The 21440-nt window shown below is 44.9% G+C and overlaps 1 protein-coding gene across 14 annotated transcripts in view; it reads left to right on the top strand.

Annotated features, from left to right (window-relative positions):
- The window catches only part of VDAC1 (voltage dependent anion channel 1), a 32857-nt gene that overhangs the window by 10260 nt on the left and 1157 nt on the right, over positions 1–21440 (top strand). For 5 of the 14 annotated variants that reach the window (XM_003829283.7, XM_034960504.1, XM_055112650.2 and 2 more), the window contains 7 exons: positions 1819–1891; positions 2486–2535; positions 3689–3841; positions 3936–3988; positions 13557–13784; positions 18495–18645; positions 20666–20723. In XM_003829283.7, the coding sequence (XP_003829331.2) occupies positions 1825–1891; positions 2486–2535; positions 3689–3841; positions 3936–3988; positions 13557–13784; positions 18495–18645; positions 20666–20723 (760 nt within the window). In that variant the 5' untranslated portion in view covers positions 1819–1824. The remainder of the gene's footprint in view (positions 1–1818; positions 1892–2485; positions 2536–3688; positions 3842–3935; positions 3989–13556; positions 13785–18494; positions 18646–20665; positions 20724–21440) is intronic. The other 9 variants (XM_055112651.2, XM_034960505.3, XM_057302343.2 and 6 more) reach the window with 3 other exon arrangements.

Below are 21440 nucleotides of genomic sequence, written 5' to 3'. Positions count from 1 at the left end.
GGAGGGATAGCACTGAAGAGGGGTGCTTGGTTCACTGATGATTTGTTAACCGTGTCGGGTGGAGAATGTTCTGGGCCCTTTACTGTTATGTTCTGTGTCTGCCTGGGGTTACATTGCCTCAGCTTTCAATCCAGAGTTGTTCTCCTAGGAAGGTGTCAGGTAAAGGGTATTTCTTGAGGATCTGGTGGGTGGTTTCCTGGTCTATCCCGGGGGGATGCACCTACAGGGTTAGTTTGGGAGGGAGGAAAAAGTGGGGAGAGGGGAGCCCCCAGACTGGAAAGAGCCAGTGGCGGGCAGTGTAAAATGGATCTTCCCCCCTCATCTCTCTACCCTGATACTAATGTGGGCTGACCTGTCCATGGTTTCAGCCTGATCATGTGCAAGAAATAACACAGCAGCGACAAAAATAGGACAGAGTAAACAGCTCGCTGCTCTTCTGTCTGTGCTCTGACACAAAAGTGAGCTGGGATAAAATTAACAAAGCATCTGGAAAAAGTAAAGTAGGACCTGGATCACAACTTCACAATTTAAAATTGTAGAAGTTTATACTGTTTCTTTTACAACATACTCAATGAGTCTGTGGCCTCCTGCAATGCCTTTGAAGTTAAAGCTTTGGCCAAGAATGCAACTTCCATTTGTGATATTGTTCCCCTGGGATCACTTGAACCACTTTTTAGTGGGCTCCCCCCCACTCACCAGGAGCATGTCATATATGTGTTTATTTGTGTGAATATATATACATGTAACTTCAGATGGTATATATGCAGATGGATTTTGATAATTTAGGTATACTGTATTTTAAAACGAATGGAATGGTCCTTCTGGTTGAGACTAATGATTCTGGGGATGGAGAAGGTGCAGGAGATGAGGCTTTCTCATGCATGACCCCCTCTCCTCCTGGGCAGAGCACACCGTGTACAGTCCCAGATTAGGATATTAATCCTATGTACACAGCATATACAGCATGCCAAAGCAAAGCCTTCCAGGAATGCAGTGTGGTCCTTAGGGCAAAGACTATTTGAGTTACTCTCCTTCCTTGAACACCGAGGTGCTTAATAAATGTTTGTTGATTGACTTAGTGATATGCAGCAATCCCAAGTAGTCCTTTGATGGTTGGTTTTAAAAATAAAGTTACACTGGAGCTCAATAAATATTTGTTTAATGTATTTGGAGGATGTATTTGGGTTTTTTCCATGTGAAGAGCTGCCAAACTGGTTTGGTTTTACTGTATTCTCTATGAGAAATATGAAGTGGGTTCCCATAAAGTCCAAAAGTTTTGTGAAAAGTTGGGCCCATCCTGGCATATAGTAGGTACTCCATAAATATTTGTTGAATGAATGAAATCAGAGCCACATGGAAAATGATGTTCCCATGAAAAACTCTGATTTCTATTCGGTGCATTTAATGTCCTAGTAGCTGACATTTTGTAAGATGATATGTTTTATTGGCAACAGTCCTACAATTCAGTAAAGTCACTGGCTCATGGGAATGTGTCTTTGACAGTTTATTCATTAAGCAAATATTTCCTGACTCCTGCTCTGTTCTGGGCCTGGGCTCAGTCCTGGGGATGCTGAGGAGGAGAGGTCTAAATTGTTGATCATCTGTCAACAAAGACTCATTGAGTGTCTCAAGCTCTGGCCACAAAATGAAGGACAAGACAGCAAGGGCTTCTTGGCCCATCTGGGAGGATAAGCTACCTGGTAGTCTTAGTGCTAGGTGATTTTTATTGGTTGCTAATTACATCTAATAATTGTTATTGATGGAAAGCTAATTTCCCTAATTACCAATGCATTTATTCTGGTGATTCTTTTATCGTAGCAGAAGATGGCTGTGCCACCCACGTATGCCGATCTTGGCAAATCTGCCAGGGATGTCTTCACCAAGGGCTATGGTGAGTGTTGCTGAGAGGGGGTGCCTTTCAGCTCACAGACTGAGTTGGCATGTTTGAGACTTTACCGATAACTGTTTAGGAGACCTGGGTAGGTCAGCTGTTCTGAACTTTCACGTGAGGGAAAAAAGAAGCTTTCATTTGTGTGGCAATTGTAGCAACTTTGGTTGTGCACCCAGCTGGACAGGCTCCTGCATTGGTGCTGTCAAGTGGGTATTCTTGTTTTCTTTTCCAAGTGTGGAGCAGCCCTGTGGAAGCTGCTGCAGTGGAGCGCGGCTTCTATATTTAGCCTGTGCTTAGGCACATGCCCACGAGGCCCAGTAACTGTGTCTTTGCCAGCTGTCAGGTGTCTTCTTATCAGACCCTGCTGGGAGTGCAGGTGGGACCCAGGTGGGGGTGCCCATTCTGTCTGCTGCTGTTCCATGGCAGCTGAGAGCTCCCCCCACGAGCAGCAGCAGAGACTGGGTGCCCTCAGCCCCTGTGGCAGGAGTGTGCTTCTTTTTAAAAAAGCATCCTGAAGCAACCATGAGGGAGGCAGAGGTGCTGTTCTCTAGTTAGTTATTTAACCTATTGACAGTTGTCTTCTTCTTTCTTTAGGATTTGGCTTAATAAAGCTTGATTTGAAAACAAAATCTGAGAATGGATTGGTAAGTTGTCCAACCCACATGGAACATGAGTATTTATTTATTTTTATTTTGTTTTATTTTATTTATTTATTTTTGAGATGGAGTTTCGCTCTTGTTGCCCAGGCTGGAGTGCAATGGCGTGATCTCAGCTCACCACAACCTCCACTTCTTGGGTTCAAGCGATTCTCCTACCTCAGCCTACCGAGTAGCTGGGATTACAGGCACCCGCCACCATGCTCGGCTAATTTTGTATTTTTAATAGAGACGGGGTTTTTCCATGTTGGTCAGGCTGGTCTTGAACTCCCGACTTCAGGTGATCCGCCCACCTTGGCCTCCCAAAGTGCTGGAATTATAGGCGTGAGCCACTGCACCTGGCTTATTTTTATTTTTAAAAAAGATTTTAGATTCAGGGTGTACATGTGCAGGTTTGTTACATGGATGTATTGTGTAATGGTGAGGTTTGGGCTTCTAGCGTACCCATTACCCAAATAGTGACCATTGTATGGAACGTGGGAATTTGTTGTAGATCAACAAATAACTGTCGTGACCTGGCCCGCAAAGCCAAAATAAGGTACTTTTTTTTTTTTATTCTGGCAGTTTTTGTGGTTTTCACATTCATTCCATTTTCTACATGATGGGTGGTCCAGGGGAACCATGCCAGTAGGCCCCCAGTTCAACAGCGGGTAATACTCAGAGGAGAATGGGTCAGGTCTCAGTTTTAGTTTTCCTTGTGCTTCTTATTTTCAAATTCACCTGCATTCAACCACATAAGTGTTTTTAAAGTAATCTTAGTAGTCCCTTTGAAATTGTGTGTGCAGTAATTGTTGGAAGAAAGAAGTTTTGGGTTTGAATTACCGCTGTGTCAGCTTTAGCTCAGTGCTTTTTCTCTGTACTGGGCTGGAGCCAGGATGGAAGGGAGATGCTTTCCTGTCCAGACTGAAGAGTTACAGGGAGGAAGGAAGCTGTCTGCTGACAATAAATTCCCCATAAGATTTCTTTACATAGCAGGCTCCTTTACTCCCATCTGTACTTTAAATATCTATTTGAATTGTAGAGTTAGCCTTGGCCCCCCCAAATTCAGGGTCTTGCAGAAAGGCAAGTATAGTGTTTAGGAGTGAAGTGAAGCCAAGTGAGTGCTATGGTGCAGGCTGTGACTCTTCTCTCTCCTTTGAAGGAATTTACAAGCTCAGGCTCAGCCAACACTGAGACCACCAAAGTGACGGGCAGTCTGGAAACCAAGTACAGATGGACTGAGTACGGCCTGACGTTTACAGAGAAATGGAATACCGACAATACACTAGGCACCGAGATTACTGTGGAAGATCAGGTAATGGCTGCTGTGAAAAGATGTGGATTTATTAATTCGCATCTGCCAGCCTGCCTTGTGACTAAATCTAGTGGCAAATTTCTTTTCTGTTCAGCTTGCACGTGGACTGAAGCTGACCTTCGATTCATCCTTCTCACCTAACACTGGGTAAGAGTTTCATCTGTTTTCTCCACAAGGATGTTCTCTGATGTTGCAGGTGGTGGAAGCCCTTTGTGACAAAATGTTTTGGGGGCTGACAGCACCTAAAATATGGTCTCCGAGACCTGGCGATTTAAGTCCTCTGGTTTTGATTTGGTCCCAGGGGTCGTATCCACATCTATGCACTAACAGACTATGCTATAATGAGCACTTCCTAATTCAGGATTGGTGTTTACCCAACAAACGATTTCTAAGTGCCACCTGTGCTTGGCCCTGTGCCCATCTGGAGATCTAAGGGTGCCCAGGCCATGATTGTTACCCGCCGAGGAGCTCACTTTCTAATAGAGGATTCAGACCAGTGTTTAGCCATGTTTTGTAATAAGATTCTGCATTTTGTTAGTGTTCTCCTAGTTTCTGCCATGGAGGTTGCAGGATTTCTGTTCAGTAATAGCCATTTCATGTGAGTTAGGCTGCTGGTGATGTAAGTGGCCATGACCAAACGGGAGTGGGTGACATTTGGAAGCAGGGCCTAACTGGTCACTGTTGCCAGCCTCATTTCTTCAGGCATGGAAGTCCTTCTCCCAGCTTCCTGCTGCTTAGGGACACTGAGACCCTGTGGGTGTAACTGCAAGGTGGCTCCTGAGGCTGCACTTTCCCCAGGCCTTCTGGCCACAGATGTATTAGGCTTGTTAGTTCTTGACCCATCACTTGGCATGATAGCATGGTAGTCTGCCTCAATTCCTGGGTGCTTTTCAAAGTCCCTAGAAGGAATTATTCCCTTTTAGAATACACCCTTGTTTTTTTCCACTCATATTGGTGGGTCTTCTAAACCTGGGGAAGATTGTTTTATATAGTGATGTTAGCATCAAGGGCATGTACTGAATTTCAGTTTTTAAAAATTGTGGGCCAGGCGTGGTGGCTCACGCCTGTAATCCCAACACTTTGGGAGGCTGAGGCAGGCAAATCACCTGAGGTCGGAAGTTTGAGACCAGCCTGACCAACGTGGAGAAACCCTGTCTCTACTAAACATAAAAATTAGCTGCGCCTGGTGGGCGCATGCCTGTAATCCCAGCTACTTGGGAGGCTGAGGCAGGAGAATCGCTTGAACCTGGGAGGCAGAGATTGTGGTGAGCCAAGGTGGTGCCATTGCACTGCACCCTGGGCAGGAAGAGCGAAACTCCATCTCAAAAGAAAAAAAAAAAAGAGTCGGATGCAGTGACTCATGCCTGTGATCCCAGCACTTTGGGAGGCTGAGGTGGGTGGATTGCTTGAGGTCAGGAGTTTGAGACCAGCCTGGGCAACATGGCAAAACCCCATCTCTAATAAAAATACAAAAATTAGCCAGGCATGATGGTGCGTGCCTGTAGTCCCAGATACTTGGGATGCTGAGGCATGAGAATCACTGGAACCCAGGAGACAGAGGTTGCAGTGAGCTGAGATCGCACCACTGCACTCCAGCCTGGGCTACAGAGAGAGACTCTGTCTCCAAAAAAAAAAAAAAAATTGTGGTAAGATATACATATAAAACTTAACATCTTTAAGTGTGTAGTTAAATGGCGCTATGAATTTTTCAGTTTTGCCATGCATTTTTTTTTCTTTCTTCCTTTTTTCCTTTCCAACAGATATTTATTAGAGGGAGGATCTACCAAGTGCAGACCTGTGCTGGGTGTGCAGTGCACACAAGTGACTGGGCACACAGGGTTCCTATCCTCTGGAGATGTCTGCTTATAGCTTGGCTATAGATGATCTGAAGAGACCATTGTTACGGGGCTGATTTACTCTCATTCCTCTTCGCTGCTGTAGTTTCTCCTGCAAGAGCACTGCCTTTTTGCAGTGCTGTGCACTCTTCCCCCAGGAACTCTGCCATGGTATCAGGGAGCGGTTATCCAGAAAGATCCTGGGATAGGATGAGGGGCTGGAGGATGTGCCCACATGCTTGAATTTGCTGCCTGGGACTTTGCCTGATGCCCTGGGATAGCACACTTTGGAATTTGTAGGCGATTTCCTTCCCATGACCTTAGGGAGCTTTGCAGAGGTCTCCAGGCCCTGCAGTATAAAACACAAAGGAAAGTTTTTTGGTTTTTTTTTTTTTTTGGGTTGAGGGGGACGGAGTCTTGCTCTGTCGCCCAGGCTGGAGTGCAGTGGTGTGATCTCAGCTCACTGCAACCTCCTCCTCCCGGGTTCAAGTGATCCTTTTGCCTCAGCCTCCCCGTAGCTGGGACTACAGACACGGGCCACCATGCCTGGCTAATTTTTGTATTTTTAGTGGAGACGGGGGTTTCACCATATTGGCCAGGCTGGTCTTGAACTTCTGACCTCGTGATCCGCCTGCCTCGGCCTCCCAAAGTGCTGGGCAGATGCATGTGTTTCTCCTGCCTCAGCCTCCCGAGTAGCCGGGATTACAGGAATGCACCACCACACCCGCTAATTTTGTATTTTTAATAGAGACAGGGTCTCTCCATGTTGGTCAGGCTGGTCTTGAACTCCTGACCTTGGGTGATCTGCCCACCTCAGCCTCCCAAAGTGCCGGGTTTACAGGCGTGAGCCACTGCACCCGCCCCCCCTTTTTTTTTTAAATTTACTTTTTATTTCAAAATAATTTTATACTTAGAAAAAAATGTGGTAAAAATAGTATGCAGAGTTCTCCTGTGTTCTTCACCCAGCTCCTAATGTTAATGGTTTACGTAACTATAATGATCAGAATCAGCAAGTTAATGTTGATATCATATAGTTAATTAATCTGTTGTCACAATGACATCTTTTTTCTGATCTGTGATCCAGTTCAGGTTCCTAAATTGCATCTAATTGTTAAGTCTTCTCTAATCTGGAATATTTTCTGACTCTGACACTTTTGAAAAAGAGTAGCCAATTATTTTGTTAAGATGTCCCTCAGTTTGGATTTGTCTGATGCTTCCTTATGATTAAATTTAGGTTATGCATTTTTGGCAACTGTAGTTGTTGTGTTATATTCTTCTCAGCACCTGATGTTAGGAAGAATATATCAGTAGGCCTCATTTTTGGTGATCAGTTTTGAAGTGGTGTCTGCCAACTCTCTTCATTGTAAAGCTACTATTTTTCTCTTTGTAATTAGTAAGTATCTTGTGGGTAGACACTTTGAGATTATGCAGATATTCTATTTCTTATCATACTTTTGCTCAAAAATAGTAACATCCATTGGTGATTCTTGCCTGCAACAGTTACGCTTGGCAAATGGTGACTGAAGTGCAGTGGTGCGATCCTGGCTCACTGCAACCTCTGCCTCCTGGGCTCCAGCAATCCTCCTTCCTCAGCCTCCCAAGTAGCTGGGACCACAGGCGTGTGCCACCAAGCCCAGCTAATTTTTGTATTTTTAGTAGAGATGAGGTTTCACCAGGTTGGCCAGGCTGGTCTAGAACTTCTCAGCTCAAGCGATCCACCCGTCTCAGCCTCCCAAAATTCTGGGATTACAGGTGTGAGCCACCACACCTGGCCTCAAATGGTAATTTTCTATTGCCATCCTTCCTTCACTTGTTAATTGGTATTCTACTGTAAGGAAGAGCTATTCCTTCTTCCCCATGTATTTATTTAATCAATTATTTATTTATATTAGTATAGATGCATGGACATTTACTCTATGGGCTATAATCCACAGTGTCATTTATTTTGTTGCTCAAGTTGTCCCAGATATGGGCTTCGGGAGAATACATTCTGTGTGCTTTTTGACAAACCTCTGTCGTTTTTCAGAGCATGTCTTTATTTCTGGTTTTAGAAAGTTTACCACGCTCATGTAGTACTTGTTTTTCCCCAGTCCTGCTATTTCTCCAAGGAGCCTTGGTTCTTTATGTTGGAGAATGATATTTAGAAACTAAGATTGTAGGCCTGGCGCGGGGGCTCATGCCTGCAATCCCAGCACTTTGGGATGCTGAGGCAGGCGGATCACGAGGTCAGGTGTTTGAGACCAGCCTGGCAAAACCCTGTATTTACTAAAAATACAAAAATTAGCTGGGTGTGATGGCGCACACCTGTAATCCCAGCTACTCAGGAGGCTGAGGCAGGAGAATCGCTTGAACCCAGGAGGTGGAGGTTGCAGCGAGCCGAGATGGTACCACTGCACTCCAATGTGGGCGACAGAGCAAGACTCCGTCTCAAAAAAAAAAACAAAACTAAAATTCTGGGTGCTAGATGTACATATTGCTACTGGGTATTTGAGGAAAGTTCTGGTGGTGCATCATGGAGATTAGAAATGAAAGCTGGCTTTCCAAAGTGACTGAGGGTACAGCCTGGGAAAACACCTGGCTCCCAGGAGGAGCGGAGTGTAGACCACATCTGGATGAGGCCACAGACCTCAATAAGGACCAGCACCCACACTGAGTATCCACCACAAATAAAGCTTGCTTGTTAACCACAAATCAGTCAGGCCTCTCTCAGGTGCTTGTCAAATTAGCACTACTGTTGAAATAGCTTAAAAATAAATCCCAATAATATCTGAAAGAGGAAGACTCCACAGACATGGTGTGCAGTGTTAGAAAGAGACCTGGAGAGAAGCCTGAGCCACTCCCCAGCACTCCCCTTTCTCTTGGGGATTGTGGGCCCTGGCCAGAATCCAGTGAGACAGTGGGTGGGGGTGCCATGTAAACTGGTGCAGGTGGTGCACACCACTGGTCAGAGGCCCTGCCATAGGCATCATAGTTTGTGATCATCAGCAGCTTTTTATTAAAAATTGAAAAAGGAGGTGGTTAGAAGATGCCTGATTTTATATTTCTTTTTCCCTTTGTAAATGTCAGCCTCTCAACAGCTGTCTAATCATCAGTCATCTCAACCAGCCTGGTGCCAATCACACACTTGGCTGAAACCCAGACTTCTTTCCCCAAAGAGCAGGCAGATGAAGATAGGTTTCTTTTTCTTTTTTCTTGAGACATCTTGCTCTGTCGCTCAGGCTGGAGTGCAGTGACGTGATTTCAGCTCACTGCAACCTCCACCTCCCAGGTTCAAGCAGTTCTCGTGCCTCAGCCTCCTGAATAGCTGGGATTACAGGCACATGCCACCACGTCCTGCTAATTTTTGTATTTTTAGTAGAGACAGGGTTTTTCCGTGTTGGCCAGGCTGGTCTCCAACTCCTGACCTCAAGTGATCTGCCCTCCTTGGAGTGCTGGGATTACAGGTGTGAGCCACTACGCCTGACCAGTTTTGGATTTTTCTTATTGAGAGATAATTTGGTTGTTACTCCTTTCCTTCAAACCTTGCCAAAATGTACAGAAGTAACTTGAACAAAGTTGAGGTTCCAAGACATAAGTTTCATTGTCACTTGTTCTGTTGGTGAGCAGGTCTGTGCACACCTACTCCCAACTGCTGAGGGAGCTGAGCAGCCAAAGAAAGAGACTGACAAATCCAGTTTCTCAGAAAGAAACATTTAATAGAGACTTACAAATAGAAGCGAGGTCTCAAGCAGCCAAGAGACAGTGGATCCCTGCATTCATCCTCCAGAAAGTATTCTTTATATAGCAAGCTTTTAGAGTAAAGACATGTGCATGTCTTAGACCATCTTGCAGAAAACTCTTGCAAAACTTGTGACCAAAGGGAGGTTAGATAAGTATCTTTACTTTTTAAATTTTTATTTATTTATTTTTTTGAGACAGAGTCTCACTCTGTCACCTGGGCTGGACTGCAGAGGCGTGATCTTGGCTCATTGCAACCTCTGCCTCCCGGGTTCCAGCGATTCTTCTGCCTCAGCCTCCTGAGTGTCTGGGACTACAGGTGTGCACCACCACACCCAGCTAATTTTTGTATTTTTAGTAGAGATGGAATTTTGCCATGTTGGCTAGGCTGGTCTTGAACTCCTAAGCTCAAGTGATCTACCTGCCTTGGCCTCTAAAAGTGTTGGGATTACAGGTGTGAGGCACTGTGCCCGGCTGGCATTGTTTCTTTTATGGGATTGTCTGTGATGCATTCCTTGGTCGTCATGGCTGTATTAGGCTATTCTTGCCAGGCAAGGTGGCTCACGCCTGTAATCCCAGCATTTTTGGAGGCTGAGGCAGGCAGATTGCTTGAGCCCAGGAGTTGGAGACCAGCCTAGGTAACATGGTGAAACCCCATCTACACACACACACACACAAACACACACACACACACTAGCTGGTCATTGTGGTGAGCGCCTATAGTCTTGTCCTTGCATTGCTCTAAAGAAATACCTGACCAGGCGAGGTGGCTCACACCTGTAATCCCAGCATTTTGGGAGGCTAAGGCAGGCAGATTGCTTGAGCCCAGGAGCTGGAGACCAGCCTAGGCAACATGGTTAAACCCCGTCTACCCACATGCACACACACACTAGCTGGGCCTGGTGGTGTGCACCTATAGTCAGTTCCAGCTACCTGGGAGGCTGAGGTGGGAGGATCACCTGAACTCAGGAGGTAGGGGCTGTAGTGAGCCATGATCGCACCACTGCACTCCTGCCTGGACAACAGAGTGAGACCTTGTCTCAAAAAAAGAAAAAAATACCTGAGGATAGCTAATTTATGAAGAAAAGAGGTTCAGTTGGCTCATGGTTCTGCAGTCTGTACAAGCAGAGCACAGGCATCTGCTCGGCTTCTGGGAAGGCGTCAGGAAGCTTTTAGTCATGGTGATTGATGAAGCAGGAGCAGGCACATCACATGGCAAGAGCAGGAGCAAGAGAGAGAGAGTGGTGGGGAGGTGCCACACGCAAACAACCAGATCTCATAACTCATTATTGTGAGGACAGCACCAATCCATGATGGATCCACCCCCATGGTCTAATCACCACCCAGCAGGTCCAACACTGGGGACTGCATTTCAACATGAGATTCAGAGGATACAGCATCCAAACTGTGTATCAGTGGTGATTTTGCTTCAAGACGGTGTCACTCTTGCCATGGAACAGGCTATTTTCCTACATCACTTGGGAGGGGTGCTGGCTTTATTTTCAGCTGTGACCTCTAAAATTCTTGTCTCATTGAGAATTTGGAATGTTTAACCTTTATTTTTTTTTAATGAGAAATCTGAAACATACAAAAATATACAGAAAAATATGTTTAACCCTTATTCTATTCCTATCACACAGCTTTGATAGTTACCAACCTATGGCCAATCATGTTTTATTTATACAGCCATAAATATAACACTCCTCCACGCACATACTATTTTAAGTAAATAACAACAATTAATTTCAGCTGTAAATATTTTATTATGTATCTTTAAATGGCAAGAATCCATTTTAAAGGAGCATAACCATGATATTATTATTATATTGAAAAAAGTTGATCATTTCTTTTTCTTTTTTTTTTTTTTAAAGATGGAGTTTCACTCTTGTTGCCCAGGCTGGAGTGCAATGGTGCGATCTCAGCTCACGCAGCCTCCGCCTCCCGGGTTCAAGTGATTGTCCTGCCTCAGCCTCCTGAGTAGCTGGGATTACAGGCATGGGCCACCACACCCGGCTAATTTTGTATTTTTAGTAGAGACAGGATTTCTCTGTGTTGGTCAGGCTGGGCTCGAACTCCCGACCTCAGGTGATCCGCCTGCCCCAGCCTCCCAAAGTGCTGAGATTACAGGCATGAGCCACCGCGCCCAGTGGATCATTTCTTAATATTGTCAAATCTCTAGTCTGTTCAAATTTACATGATTGTTTCGTGATTTTTTTTTTTTTTTTGAGACTGAGTTTTATTCTTGCTACCCAGGCTGGAGTGCAGTGGCGCGATCTTGGCTCACTGCAACCTCCACCTCCTGGGTTCAAGTGATTCTCCTGCCTCAGCCTCCCAAGTAGATGAGATTACAGGCATGTGCCACCACACCCAGCTAATTTTTGCATTTTTAGTAGAGATGGGGTTTTGCCATGTTGGCCAGGCTGGCCTTGAACTCCTGACCTCAGGTGATCCACCCACCTCGGCCTCCAGAAGTGTTGGGATTATAGGCGTAAGCCACCGCACCTGGCCTTTTGCTGTTTTTAAAATAACAGGTTGGTTCTCTAGTCTCTAAAGATGACAGCTATGTGATTTGAGTGTTATTATAATTCTTTTTTTTTTTTTTTTTTGAGACGGAGTCTTACTCTGTCGCCCAGGCTGGAGTGCAGTGGTGCGATCTCGGCTCACTGCAACCTCTGCCTCCCGGATTCAAGCGTTTCTCCTGCCTCAGCCTCCTGAGTAGCTGGGATTACACACGCCCACCACCGCGCGCAGCTAATTTTTGTGTTTTTAGTAGAGACGGTGTTTCACCATGTTGGCCAGGCTGGTCTCGAACTTCTGACCTTGTGATCCACCTGCCTCAGCCTCCCAAAGTGCTGGAATTACTGGCATGAGCCACTGCGCCTGGCCCCGAGTGTCATTATAATGCCTAGAATAAACATACTGTTTAATATGTTTCAGCCTATTGCTAATATTTTTCTTATTGAGGCTCACATTGCTCCATTGTTGAAGCCCTTGGGAGCCTCTTCAGGTTACCTTGTAAGTCCTTTTGCCTCCACCCCAGTAGTCTTCAATAGCTTTGATAGATGTTTTAGGTTACTGTGTACATTTCCTGCCTAAGATCTATAGTCGGCCATTTCTCCAAGGAGCACTGGTTCCATTTCGGAGGAAATGGTCTAGGTGCTGAGGATGAAGCATTAATCTCAATGTGAATAAAGCTAGAAGTGAACAGTGCTGTGTAGTCCTTGAGGCTCTGAGTGGATCTGGTTCCTCCTGTGGTCTCTGCTGAGAATGCAGCTTCCTGTGGGAGATGTCGATCTTGTAACTGAATGATAGAGACAATCAGATAAAAATGGTCCATGTTGTATTTGTTCGATGTGATCTTGTTCTCCAGTGTGTACTTTTGGTAAAAGACATGGTAATAATAGGTCTGCAGGTGACACTATTCACCTGCTCTTCCTAAGGGATGCTGGGTCTTGAGGAACAGGCAGTAGAGACACTGAACTGCTTATAGACTCACATCTGGTATCATCAGGTTGGACCTGGGGTACTGTCTGGCTAACTAACACTTCCTGGCCCCCATGACTGCAGAGTTCCAGGTTCTACATCAGTACCCGGTTCTCTGAAATATGTACTCATTGGGGTCTCATGAATATGGAATTGAAATCCATTTTACTGTTGTACTCACTTAGAGGGAACATAGCCTTTGTTTCCTTACTTAACCATGTGAGCCACAGAGTAAGAAGATAACCGTCTCTTTAAAAGCTGCTATTTAGGTAGCTGCCTTCATGGCAGATAAATCTTTTCCACAGGTTTGGAAAATATCAAAGATGCATCTGTTTCATAATTACATGGTGGCTTTCTACCTAATGAATGCCTGTGTAGGCTGCTACGTTAAGCATACAGAGAGGATAGGAGAAGAAAGTTACTTCGTATTTATTTTTCAGGCTTTTCCTGTCTGTGTTCTCACTTCGTTAGTGTGGGGTTTCTGCAGACTGAGTCCCTGTGGAAGAGAGGTTGTGTCCTGCTCATTGTGGTACAGCAGTGGCTTAAGGGAGAACTGGAGCCCTGACTTCACCCCCACCCCACTCCCTTTATTTGACCTGGGATTAAAAAAAAAAAAAAAAGACAACTTGCATTTCAAGGTGAGTTAGCTTCTGATCTTAATATAACTTATTTTCCTTCAGGAAAAAAAATGCTAAAATCAAGACAGGGTACAAGCGGGAGCACATTAACCTGGGCTGCGACATGGATTTCGACATTGCTGGGCCTTCCATCCGGGGTGCTCTGGTGCTAGGTTACGAGGGCTGGCTGGCTGGCTACCAGATGAATTTTGAGACTGCAAAATCCCGAGTGACCCAGAGCAACTTTGCAGTTGGCTACAAGACTGATGAATTCCAGCTTCACACTAATGTGTAAGTGTACATGGGGGCAGCAGGGTGGGAGGGGTGGGGTTGGAGCGTGTGTGGTAAGGGGATTGCTTTTCACTGTTTTTTTTTTTTTTTTTTTTTAAGAAAGCCCAGTTTTTAACCACTGTACAGTGAGTTTGTTGGCATTAGATGAGCCACATGGCCTGCTGCTATCTTTTGTTTCCCACCTACCCATTTCCTGGAGTGTCTTAGATCCTTTCCACTCTGTGAACAGTATATATTGCCACAGGTACACAAAGTGGCTGATTAATTACAGCAGGGACATGGTGTCAGTCCAGAGCGTGTCCATTCCCTGCAGTTTTTGTTTTAGTTAACAAAACAGCTCTCTTTCTCTGTCTAATGCCTGAGGATTAGCCTGCTGGGCTTGATGACATGTAGACATGGTAGACAAATTTAGGAGCTGATTATCTCAGTTACAAACTATCTTCTCTGTACAGTGAATGAAGCATGTAAAAGTAACTATTGGACAGTATGGTGAAGGGAAACAGTGATTATAGGTTAGGAGAGAGCCCCTTGAGAATTGAAGTAGATTGATGATTTAAGTTAAGGGAAACACATTTCATTCATGGATCTTGTTTTATCCATAAACCTTGTTTTATTTAGTTTCATGAGGAATTAACCTGTGACAGGCACAAGCTGGGTGCAGAGTTACCATGTTTATTTCTTTCCACTAGAGGTCACTAAAGAAGTAACTTCTTAAACTTAAGGCAAATCAGTGATATTAATGTGTAAACTAATATTTCCATTAATAAATTTTTTGAGGAATTTTTATCATTAATTTGGAATCTGTTACAGCTAAAAAGTCACAGGAAAACTATAGAGATGGACAATCTAGTGGTTGGCAGGGGGCAGGGAGGGTATGACTACAAAGCGGTGACTGAGGGAGTTTCGGGAGGGAACTGTTCTATATTCTGACTGTGGTCATGGTTACATTAATCTGTGTACGTGTGTTAAAATTCATAAAAATGTATACCAAGAAAATATCCATTTTGTCCGGGCGTCATGGCTCACGCCTGTAATCCCAGCACTTTGGGAGGCCGAGGCAGGTGGATCACGAGGTCAGAAGTTCAAGACCAGCCTGGTCAAGAAGGTGAAACCCCATCTCTACTAAAAATACAAAAATTAGCTGGGCGTGGTGGCGGGTGCCTGTAATCCCAGCTACTTGGGAGGCTGAAGCAGGAGAATCGCTTGAACCTGGGAGGTGGAGTTTGCAATGAGCTGAGATCACGCCACTGTGCTCCAGCCTGGGCAACAGAGCAAGACTCCATCTCAAAAAAAACAAAAAAAGCAAAGAAAATATCAATTTTATTGTATGTTTAATTAAGAAGAGGTGAAACATACTAAAAAAGCTATAGGAAACATACCACATGCATAGAAATGTTTTTGAATGTAGAATTCTGATTGGCATGGGAAGTGTTTTCCTTGGTTTGAAATTGGGCATTGGCACCAATTCTTCAGTACCAATTCTAGGAGGAACAATGGCTGTTAGCCATTTCCCCCACATATCTGAGCTTCAGCATTTTAAATAAGCAACAAGTGGGTATGGTTTATTTTTGGAACCAGCATGAAGGCAGCTGACACAACTCATCTGGGTTGCCCTGGTGCTTGCAGGGGCCCAGATGCATAACAGAAATTCTCTGTGCTTCATATAGATGAATTTGAACAGTTCCACTTGTGTATTTATTTATTTATTATTATTATTTTTTGGTGACAGGGTCTCGCTCTCTCACCCAGGCTGGGAGTTCAGTGGCACGATCTCTGCAGCCTCCACCTCCTGGGATTAAGTGATACTCCCACCTCAGCCTTGCAAGTAGCTGGGACTACAGGTGCATGCCACCAGACCTGGCTAATTTTTTTATTTTTTGTAGAGGCAGGATTTCGCCATGTTGCCCAGGTTGTTCTTGAACTTGTGAGCTCAAGCGATCTGCCCGCCTTGGCCTCCCAAAGTGCTGGGATTACAGGCGTGAGCCACTGCATCTGGCTTCTGTTTATGGTTTTGAAAGCTCTGTACAGGAAGGCAGTATTGTGTTCCTGGTTTTAGGATATTCTGAAAAGTCTGGCCTTTTTAAAAACATGTAAGCCCAAGAAACTTCCCCATTTGAATATATTACTAAAGTCATTCAAAAATCTTATTTTTGACAGGCTGCTGTTTTATTGTAGCATACTTGGGCTGTCTACAGAAGACAGGATTCTCTGTGAATCAGGCAGTGCCTGGGTCTCCCTGTACTTTCTAGAAGCATAATGTCTGTCTCGCTGAATTTCATGGGGAAACGAAAATTTACAATGTGTGGCTCATATGTGTAATCCTAGCTACTTGGGAGGCTGAGGCGGGAGGATCACTTGAGGCCAGGAGTTTGGGACCAGCCTGGGCAACATAGAAATACTCTGTCTCTAAGAAATTTTTTAAAAATTAGCTGGGCATGGTGGCAACATGCCTGTGATCACGTGAGCCCAGGAGTTTGAGGTTACAGTGAGCTATGATTTTGCCACTGCTCTCCAGCCTGGGAAACAGAGCAAGATCCCATCTTGGGGAAAAAAAAAAAGAAAATTTAGAATGTATTCTCTGATTTAGGGAGAGTGTCTTGTGAAGACTAGAGTTTTTGTTCTTAGGTCCTGAAGCCCTTTGCTGGATTCCAAAGTACGTGGGCTCTGACTCGCAGTTAACCAATGCCATTTCCACTGGAAATGCCCACAATGATGAGGCAGAACTCAGACACTGATTTTATGTTAAAGATGTTTGAGAGGGTCTAGGCAGGCTTGAAGACCATCTGATGCAAGGAGGATGGTCATTCCTTTTTAAAAAATTGCAGCATTAAAATTTTTCTTAATTTTTTTAATCAAAGGAGTCTGAACCCATGGTTGTAAAATCAAACAGTACAGATGGGCCTATGAAAAGCAGTGATTCCAGCCTGCCTCAGCCTGCTCATCCCAGCTCCGCAGTGGCAGCCACTTTAACTGTTTTTGTTTTCTGTGGTTCCCTCCACGGAGAAGGTTGCTTCTGACCAGGCACCAGTATGCACTGTGTGTATAAACAACAATCTGAAAGCAGTAATGAGAGACAGTCTATGATCTGTGCAGACCCCAGCCCGACAGAGGACAAAGTGTAGACTCTGAGCTCTTCGTATGCCTTTTTAGGGGTGGCAGTGACTGCAGAGTTTGTATAGGCTGTTCAGCTGGGTGGGGCAGACTTTCAAATTCTGAGAGCTTAAGCAGGGCCCCAAAAGAGGAAGAGGAGAATTTGAATGACTGAAGAAGGGAAAGGGATATTCCCAGCAACTGGAGTCATTCAGTGTGTTTGTAAGAGAGGAGGGAGCTTGGCCAGCTGGGGTTTCATTCTGAATGTTTTTGAAAGAGGGAGACATTTTATGATGTAGCAAAAAGCTCCCTTTCAAATCCTGCCAGGCTTAGATGTTGCAGCATGGGTGAGGAGTATGCACAGGTGGACGAGATGAATTGTGGATTAAGCTCTTTTGAAGTGCTGCTCCTTCAAGAGGCTAGGTCAGTGCCAACTGTATCTCCCCAGCAGTGGCTGCAGCAGGTTGTGCCAAGGGCTCTAACTTGCCTTCTGAGGCATATGTGCAGCCCCACCTTTCTTACCATTTCTGGCTGTGTTCTCTTCTCATTTTCTTCTCTTTCCATAACATTTTTTATTTTTACTTTTATTTTTTGAGCCAGAGTCTCACTCTGTCACCCAGACTGGAGTGCAGTGGTGAGATCTCAGCTCACTGCAACCTCTGCCTCCTGGGTTCAGACGATTCTCCTGCCTCACCCTCCCAGGTTGCTGGGATTACAGGCACCCGCCACCATGCCCAGCTAATTTTTATGTTTTTAGTAGAGACAGGGTTTCATCATCTTAGCCAGGCTGGTCTCAAACTCCTGACCTCAAATGATCTGCCCGCCTTGGCCTCCCAAAGTGCTGGGATTATAGGCATGAGCCACTGCACCCGGACTTCCATGCCATTTTTCTGGTAGAATCGTTTATAAAAGTAATAACATCAGTAGCAGTAAAAATAAATCACTCAGAATCTCAGTGCTCTACTTGCTGCTTCTTTTTTTTTTTTTTTTTTTCCTTATAGAGACAGGATCTCGCTCTGTTGCCCAAGCTATATCCTGGGCTCAAGCAGTCCTGCTGCCTCGGCCTCCCAAAATGCTAGGATTACAGGCGTGAGTCACCATGTACCCCCTCTCCCCTGGCTTTTTCTTTTTTTGTTTGAGACAATGTCTTGCTCTGTCGCCCAGGCTGGAGTGCAGTGGCGCGATCTCGGCTTACTGCAACCTCTGCCTCCCAGGTTCAAGCGATTCTCCTGCCTCAGCCTCTTGAGTAGCTGGGATTACAGGCGTATGGCACCAGCCCGGTCAATTTTTGTATTTTTAGTAGAAACAGGGTTTCACCATGTTGGCCAGGCTGGTCTCAAACCCCTGACCTCAAGTGATCTGCCCATCTCGGCCTCCCAAAGTGCTGGGATTACAGGTGTGAGCCACTGTGCCTGGCCAGGTGCCTGTTCCATACTTATCAGACTTCCTGTAATTTAGTACCTGTTTTGTGAAATTTGGTGAACTTCTGACTTCCCTTAATACCAGTATTGGTTCAGTCCATTTCTGTCATCCCTGTCTTCTGGGAGACTTGGGTGGATCTGTCTGGGCTGCAGCTCACCTCCCTGGGAAGCTCAGCATCTGTCCTGTGCTTGTTTGCAGGAATGACGGGACAGAGTTTGGCGGCTCCATTTACCAGAAAGTGAACAAGAAGTTGGAGACCGCTGTCAATCTTGCCTGGACAGCAGGAAACAGTAACACGCGCTTCGGAATAGCAGCCAAGTATCAGATTGACCCTGACGCCTGCTTCTCGGTGGGTATCTGTGGAATCACGCATCTCACAGGCAGGCCCATCTGCTCTTTATGTTGGAATCCTTCAGGTTTGCTGGAGTGCTGTGCTTCAGCTTACTCAAAGTGAGAGATGCTGCTGGGCGCCGTGGCTCACGCCTGTAATCCCTGCACTTTGGGAGGCCAAGACAGGCAGATCACTTGAGGTCAGGAGTCTGACACCAGCCTCGCCAACATGGTGAAACCCCGTCTCTACTAAAAATACAAAAATTAGCCGGGCATGGTGGCGTGTGCCTGTAATCCCAGCTACTCGAGAGGCTGAGGCAGGAGAATTGCTTAAACCGGGGAGGCAGAGGTTGCAGTGAGCTGAGATCGTGTCACTGCACTCCAGTCTGGGTGACAGAGTGAGATTCTATCTCAAAAAAAAAAAAAAGACTCCGTCTCAAAAAACAAAAACAAAGTGAGAGATGTTCTCACTTTGAAAAGAGTGCCAAATGAGTACAGTGATCATACTACTAGTGCGTCTTATGGGTACCAGGCACTGTGCAGAGCCTTTTGTGTAGATTACTGTGTTTAATCCCATTTGAAATAGGTGCTTTGTTTTTTTAATCATCTCTGGGTTTTTTTTATTTTTTGTTTTTTTGAGACAAGGCCCAGGTTGGATGCAGTGGTGTAATTGCAGCTCACTGCAGCCTCATCCTCCTGTGCTCAAGTAATCCTGCCACCTCAGCCTCCCAAGTAGCTGGGACTATAGGCACACCAGCATGCCTGGCTAATTAAAAAAAAATTTTTAGTAGAGACAATGTCTCACTCTGTTGCCTGGGCTGGTCTCAAACTCCTGGGCTCAAGCTGTCCTCCCACCTCAACCTCCCAAATGTTGGGATTACAGGCATGAGCCACCATGCCTGGCCAATCATCTCTCTTTTTTTTTTTTTTTTTTTTTTTGAGACAGAGTCTCCCTCTGTTGCCCAGGCTGGAGTGCAATGGCATGATCTCAGCTCACTGTGCAACCTCCGTCCCCCAGGTTCAAGTGATTCTCCTGCCTCACCCTCCCATGTAGCTGGGAACACAGGCACCCACCACCACACCTGGATAATTTTTGTATTTTTAGTATAGACGGGGTTTCACCATGTTGGTCAGGCTGGTCTCGAACTCCTGACCTCAGGTGATCTGCCTGCCTCGGCCTCCCAAAATGCTGGAATTACAGGCATGAGCCATGGCCTCTGGCCAATCATCTGTTTTTACAAATGAGGAACTAGAAACTTAGGTGAGTAACTTGCTCAAAGGTACACAGCAGGAAAGTGCTGGGAACTGGATTTGAACCAGACTGGCTTACTGTTGAGCCTCTTCCATTAATACCAGTTCCTGTTCTATCATGCGGACTGTTAAAAGGGGCACTCTGAAATCTAGGGTTCTAATTGATAATTCTCCCCCGCCTCACTTTTCATTCTCCTTTTCAGCTCCTGCATTGCATATTAAGAAATCAATAGTCAGTTGGCATCTTGCAGAGTCTCTGGCATTGCTCACAGGCCCTCGAACTACTTCACAGTTTTTGCAGTAAATCCTATTGGGCTCATTTCTATTGTAACAGGGCACTGGAGGCTGTATCTCTTTGGGGTGAAATGAGGGAATCTCATGTTGCAGAATGGTGTCTGTACTGGTTTGTGTAATTTATGGACAGCCCTTTTTAAGTCTCCTAAACTAGAACCGAATTTGGCTCCCTTAACAGCAAGCACTTAAAAACAAGAGAAAAGGAGCCTCATTATTTATATGAGCAAAAGGACACTGGCCCCTAAGAGGCCTTCCTTCTCTCTGCTTTGTTCTTATGAGGGGTGTCAGATCTCAGCACACCATTTGAACAGGAAGGTATGCACCTAAAATTGATGTATTTTGTATTGAATTTAATGAATCTCATGAACAAGATGGTCATAAAAAATTTTGATTCTAAAGTCCAAGGTTGGTTGACTAAAAAGCTCTAATTTTGGAGATGGAAGTGCAAAGTATTATACTTAATGTTTTCTCTGTTTTGTCATTTCCTTGATTAGGCTAAAGTGAACAACTCCAGCCTGATAGGTTTAGGATACACTCAGACTCTAAAGCCAGGTATGTGTTGCTTGTGTGTGAAATCGGTTCTTTATCTTAAAAAAATTGTGGTGCTGGTTTGCTGATTTATGTCATTGCTTATAAAATGTTTATATAATACAGTGGGTATATATAAATGGATATATGTAAAGTATAATTAAATGTTTATAAAGGAGTATGGGGTCATTATAAAACATTTGGAGAATATGAGATGTAGCAAGCAGGAGGAAAAAGGCTAAGGCTAACACATATTCTTTACTATTTTCTTCCATCCTTTTTTCCAGTGTGTACATAATGCTTGATACTTATTTCTGGCAGATTCTCAAAACTAACTTATAAATCAGCCCTACTGTAAAAAGACAAATAGGAAAAGTGGTTTGCAGGTTTCCTCTGCACAGTTGGCTAGGCCAGTCCACGGTGTATTATAGTTCTAGTGTATAACCACTTTTGAACCCTGGAAATCTAAGACTACCAGCTACTCCCTGAATCAGGTTATTCCAGGGAATGTCAGTTTGTTGTGTGCATCTGTGGATGTACATGCACACTACACGTGTGTGTACACTATGAACATGAACATGTAAGACCTTAGGTTGGATTCAGGATTGAGGTTTCATTTAAAGGGATGATTGCCAAAGAAGCTTACCGCATGCTACCAGTGCTATAGACTAATTGTACGAGGGGAACAGTGAGAGGAAAAAGGAAAGTGGGGTTCCAGAAGTAGATTTGGGTAGGCTCTCT

Source organism: Pan paniscus, chromosome 4 (assembly GCF_029289425.2).
Source record: "Pan paniscus chromosome 4, NHGRI_mPanPan1-v2.0_pri, whole genome shotgun sequence".
Taxonomy (NCBI): domain Eukaryota; kingdom Metazoa; phylum Chordata; class Mammalia; order Primates; family Hominidae; genus Pan; species Pan paniscus.
This window is presented reverse-complemented; position numbering and strand designations above follow the sequence as displayed.